Source organism: Peromyscus maniculatus, chromosome 21 (assembly GCF_049852395.1).
Source record: "Peromyscus maniculatus bairdii isolate BWxNUB_F1_BW_parent chromosome 21, HU_Pman_BW_mat_3.1, whole genome shotgun sequence".
Taxonomy (NCBI): domain Eukaryota; kingdom Metazoa; phylum Chordata; class Mammalia; order Rodentia; family Cricetidae; genus Peromyscus; species Peromyscus maniculatus.
Genome location: NC_134872.1, coordinates 30,623,692 through 30,629,749, shown reverse-complemented (window position 1 = coordinate 30,629,749; position 6,058 = coordinate 30,623,692). Strand labels below are relative to the sequence as shown.

At 43.3% G+C, this 6,058-nt stretch overlaps 1 protein-coding gene across 1 annotated transcript; it reads right to left on the bottom strand.

Moving 5' to 3' along the window:
• Positions 1 to 1,361: 1,361 nt before the first annotated feature.
• LOC102927718 (putative sperm motility kinase W) lies at positions 1,362 to 2,468 on the bottom strand. The gene has a single exon (XM_015990939.3). The coding sequence runs from the start codon at positions 2,466 to 2,468 to the stop codon at positions 1,362 to 1,364; it is 1,107 nt and encodes a 368-aa protein (XP_015846425.3).
• Positions 2,469 to 6,058: the final 3,590 nt, after the last annotated feature.

Genomic DNA, 6,058 nt, shown 5'->3' with positions numbered 1-6,058 from the left:
GTCTCTGTGTGTTTGTGTTATAGGAAAGTATGTACCTAGCATGAGCTGAAACACACCTGTGTGAGAGGGCTGTAGCTGTTTGAGAGGGTAAGCACAGCAGGACCTGGAAACTACACTATCATGTGATAGTAGTTCTTTGGATGTAGGAGATGGACTACTATGCAGTGCCTGACACCTAGCCCTGCATGTGTATGTGGGGCTTAATTGGAAAGAAACTTATCAGAACATGACACTTCCCTGGTGTGAATATAGGGACTGTGATGGGCAGGCAGGGGTTTATGTAGTAGGTTGTAACAACTGATTGAGTGTATAAAACAGGGACTAAAGTTGATGGAGAAGTGGTATGAAGCAGGACCTGAAATGTAGAATCTATCCATATGTTGGGCTTTTAAAATAAGCGAGAGGCTACCTAGAAGGGTCTCTGAACTAAAGTATGTATGGCAATCTTTTTGAAGGAAGGGCAATTCTAATGAGACTTGTAATCTAGCTGTGTGTGGGGTGTGTGTGTGTGTGTGTGTGTGTGTGTGTGTGTGTGTGTGTGTGTGTGTGTTTAGAGAAAATGAGAGAGAGGAGAGAGAAGAAAGGGGTTTTGCTATGGCAGTAGGGGAGGGAATACCTATCAAGACTGGATACACAGACCTATATGCATATTTGGGGCTTTGTTTGTAGAAAATGTGATGCCAGGTAGGTCCTGAACATTAGCAATGTGAAAGGCTTAGAATTCATGCTTGTATACCTAGCAGACCCTGACACCAAGTTGTATGTATTCATGCTTTCATGTGTGTGTGTGTTTGTGTGTTTGTGTGTGTGCGCTTTTGACTGTAGGGGAGATACACCTGGCAGGTGCCCTCTGAGATACTATATTTGTGATTTACAAAAGAATATTTATTAAAATAACATAGTCAAGATACATTGGAGGAGAACATCGTGGTGGCCAAAGAACTGGGCCTCTTATGCAATGCACAGTCTTCTCATTTCTTTGTAGATTACACAGGGATTCAGGCCTCACAATGGAGTGGGCTTGGAGCAGGAAAACAGTGCTCTCAGTGCATGGGAAATTCTCTTCTTCGTCAGCTTCCATCCCCTGAGTGACATGGATCCAGTTGTTGTAGGTTCATCTTGGCGCTGGTCATTGGACTTGTGCCCAAAAATGGTTTCTCTGTGGAGAAGCCTATGTTCAGAAACCATGTGTGGATTCTATCTGGGGCTGATTTGCCTGAGGAGAGGTCACCAGGCAGACTCTCCACATAATTCCTGTTGACTGCAATGTGTCCTACTGCACTGTGGATGACATTCACGATCAGGACACCACCTTCTGTGACTGTTTCAACTGAACAGGTCTTTTCTCCTACCTTGAGTATCTATTGGGCATGGTGTATCTTGCGTCTCTTCCTATCTCCTTTATTTGTTGGAAAGGCAGGTTCACTGGCTTTTCTCTTCAAAGGGAGTTGAAGCCGAAAGGCACCTTCAGGGTTGCCATTTAAGCAGGGCTCCTGATTCTTCTGATGGCTGTCCCCACAGCTTAGGTTGAGGATATTGAAGGTTGCTGTTAAGTTACTTGGTTGCTTGTGTTTCAGAGATGATACAATTTCCCCATGGGTATAGCCCATGGTGCACATAGTCTCCATGACCTTGGAAAGGATTTCCTTAGTTTCAGGTGCTACATGTTGTTTAATGTTGCCCAGCCATTGTCTTTCCTGGAGCTGACATATTATTATTCTGTGCTGGTTAGGGACCATGAGTAATTGTTCAATGAGGATGATGCAGGGTTTTGACAAGTGGTAGGGAATGGGATAGTTTGTGGTGTTGATGACCCTGTACATACCTTCAAAGGTGGATTCCCTATATGGAAATTGTCCTGTAACCAGTACAAATAGGAGGACTCCCAAGCTCCACATATCCCCTGCCAGGCCATCGTACGGTTTCCGTGCCAATATCTCTGGAGCCAAATAGACCAAGGTGCCACAAAATTCCTCCAACATCTGCCCCTCTGCCAGCTGTCTGGCCATACCAAAGTCACAGAGCTTGACATTGCCAGCTCTGTCAATAAGGATATTTTCCAATTTAATATCACGATGGGCAATTCGTTTTTGGTGGAGAAAATGAACTCCTGAAACGACCTGTTGGAATATTGGTCTGACCTCATTCTCCTCTAGAAAGTCTCTCTCCCTGAGGAAATATTCCAGGTCCTTTCCTGAAACATATTCCATGATCAGATAAGTTGTTGAACTTGTGTCAATAACATGAAAGAAATTAACTATATTTCTGTGTTTAACAGATTGAAGTATCTCTACTTCAGTGATGATGTCAGCCAGAGAATTCTTTGTCTTCTCCAGGACCTTGACAGCCACATGTGTATGTGTAGGAAGGTGGCAGGCAAGCTTCACCTCCCCAAATGCACCAGAGCCAAGAGATGTTAAGGTCATGAAATTCTTTTCAAGGATGTTTTCTTCCACGGGTCTTGCCATGATGTTCTGCTCAATTACCACACTTTATCTTGTTGCCAAATTCCTGGGACAAACAACATGAAAAAGAATAGTTAATGCAATTTTTGGATGGATGTTTAGTGCTGTGAATTCTGTCATGGAATATTGGTTATCACAAACAATCTAATGATGCAGGTCAAGGACATAGAAATACGAGAACACAACTTCCAAGCACTAGATGAGGAATCATAGTAAAGATCAAATATGGAATTGCTGATGTATATGTGCTAAGGAAAAGTCTGAGATGATAGACAGAATAACTTGGACATTTTTCAAGAATATATCCAAATGAAAATCCCTGGCCCAAGCTGATCAAGAGATTTAAAATACAAACTTCTAGGGGAAAAAAAGAGAGGTTATGTCCCAACCAAACTACTGTCCTGAGGACCTTTCAGGGATGTTTCAACTATTAGAGCACAGAAAATTATAAAGTATAAAAGGAACTTATAGACATGTGTGACTATTAATATAAGATAAAAGAAAAACACTTAAAGACTTAAGTTATAAGCAACAGGTGTGGCTGGTAACAAAAATGGTTTCAAGCCAAGTAGAGCCCAGGCTTCTTGGATTCCCTGAATCTATCAAAACATTGGAGAAGAGTGAACACTGTGCTTGAGGACTTGCTGATCAACCTGACACAAACTAGAGTCATCAGAGTGGAAGGGACCACATTTAATGACATGTATCCATGAGATCCAGCTGTCTGGAATTCTCTCAACTAGTGACCAATGGGGGAGACACTTGCCCATTGTGTGTGGTGCAATGTTTGGGCTTGTGGTCCTGGGTTCTATAAAAAGCAGGCTGAGAAATCCAGTAGCAATCAAGTAAGCAGCACCATTCCATGGATTAAAGGTGTGTGTCTTAGAGATCCTCATTAAAGATAAGTGTTTCCCTGTTCTTGATCCAGAACAAACTAATCAAATAATAATAATGATGATGATAATAATAATAATAATCTCTCACAAGTGTGCCCTCCATTTTTGGATTGTAGTTCATTCCAGATGCACTCAAGTTGACAACCAAAAAATAGCCATTACAGTGGCAGAACTTCATCCCAGCAATTGTGCTTAAGAGTAAGGACAATAACTAGCCTAGCCTTCTCCATTAGCTCTCTCTACTTTCTGATTTAATTTGAAGATGTGAAGTTTTTAGCTTCCCTCTCAGAACTGCAGTGTGTCACACAGTATATTATTGTTCCCAGTCAGCATTACATGCAAAATTGGATTACAGTAGTCATTGGTCCAGTTTGTTTGATGTTGTTTTTTTCTCTTCTTTCTTGGTTTGTTTATTTGAGAGAAGGTTTCTCTGAGTAACAGCTCTGGTTATCCTAGATTTCCATTTGGAAACCAGGTTGGCCATGAACTGCACAGAAATCTTCCTGTCTCTGACTTGAGAATGATAGGATTAAAGCCCAGGGCCACCACCACCTGGTATTCCCTGTTTTCTTTTGGACCATAAACACTGCACCAGCAGTGGGACTCATATCAGATATCCTGATGTTGCCTATAGTCAGGGTAGTTTGTAATTAGGTAGGATTTTTAGGTAGGAAGTGGAGAATGGAAAGTTCCTTGTGAATTTCAGGCTGCTGCCCACCTCTCTTTCCTTGATCGTGGCCTCCACATGGCTTGCAAGGCTCCCCTTTATGCTTGTAGCAAGCAGAAAGTGCCACTGTACTGTCCCACCCCAAAGCATTACCAGATGTGTCTCCCAGCAGGGTAAGCAGTGCTGCTACAGCACATCAGCCCCAAGTTAGGGTCCGACAGGTGCATCTAGGACCTGAACTATTTAGGGTTGACAACTGGTTCTGCAAAACCCGCTGCTCCTTGTGCTCCAGCAACTTGTAGATGGAGTAATTGTTGGGGTTGATGGACTCAAAGCTCTGGATCTGTGCCCTGGTGGCACCAGATTTGATCAGTCTTAGAACTCTGGTGATATTTAATTTGTGCAATTCAATAAAGCTTATCTGAGGATCAGAGGAAAAAGTCAGCCAAAATAATAAACATAGAGCTCAGGGAGTGGCAGTACAATCCTTTAATCCTAGCATTCAGGAGGCAGAGAATCATCTGGATCTCTGTGAGTTCAATCCACACTGGGAAAAGAGCCATGTGTGGTGACTCATGCCTTTCATCCCAGTGCTAGTTAACCAAAGAGGTCTGGAGGTCTATACAGACAGACAGGAAGTGATAGAGCTGTGTGGAAAGAGGAAGTGATGTAGCTGGGAGGAGTGAGGATGTAAGGTGGCAGATCACAGAAAGGCATGTAGGCGTGAATATACAGGAAGTAGCTCTCTCTTTGGCTGAGAATTTGCTAGCAGTCAGAAAGAGGGTGGCACCTTTGTGCTTTTCTAATCGCTCAGGTTTGACCACAACACCTAGCAAAAGGCTCCGCTGCAGGCATTGCCCCTTATGGACTAGTATCTAGTATTCTTCATACTGCCTCTCTGCAATTTCACCATAACCAACCAGCCAATCATGACTTGCCAGATTGCTTATTCTCAGCTTCTCTACCATAAGAGAGCACTTGTTATTTTTACCATGGCTATGGTCAAGGCCCTCTTAAGGCTGAATACTGGAGAGGAATGTTTTTTTTGCACTACGGTTTCAACATACCTAGAATCTATGGCTCTGGGAACATCTTGTTCCTTATACAGCTGTGTTGTTAGGTGTCTCCTGACATTACATTAGAAGTTCTCTATGCACCAGTGACTTACTCCTAGAAAGCTTCACCTCTGTGGCTTCTACAATTTTCCCAGCAGCACTAGCTACTGAAAACCAAGTACTCAAAAGGCCTGAGATAAGGTTAATAAAACCGCTGTGGTAGTATGCATGAGAAATGTGACTACAGTCTGGGCATTTGAGCACCAGTTTTTGGCCTATTTGGGGAACATAAGTTGGTAGAGTCATGGAGTTCTCAATAACAACAGGGTAACATGCAATGATTCAATCTCCCTCTTCCTCTCTCTCTCCCTCTTCCTCTCTCTCCCTCTTTCTCTCTCTCTCTCTGTCGCTCTGTCTCTCTCTGTCTCTTTGTCTCTCTGTCTCTCTCTCTGTCTCTCTCTTTTTCAGGAGTTTATTGGAATTACTTACAGGCTGCAGTCCAGCTAATCCACAATCAGTGACTTTGAACTGAAAGTCACTGAATCCAGAAGAGGCTTGGTCCACAAAGCTGGATCTCTTGACTGGTCTTCAGTATATGCTAGAACCCCAAAGAAGTAGAAACAAATTCTACTGAAGGAATGGGCTTGGGAACAAGGCAAGGGCCAGAGAGAAATGAGCAAAAGCCTCCTTCTTCCATGCCCTTATATACTCCTTCTGCAGAAGGTGTGGCTCAAATTAAAGGTGTGTTTTCGCCGGGCATTGGTGGCACACGCCTTTAATCCCAGCACTTGGGAGGCAGAGGCAGGCCGATCTCTGTGAGTTCGAGGCCAGCCTGGGCTACCAAGTGAGCTCCAGGAAAGGCGCTAAGTTACACAGAGAAACCCTGTCTCGAAAACCCAAAAAAAAAAAAAAGGGTGTGTTTCTTGCCCCAAGGTCTGGATTAAAGGTGTGTGTCTTAACACCTAGAGATCCTGA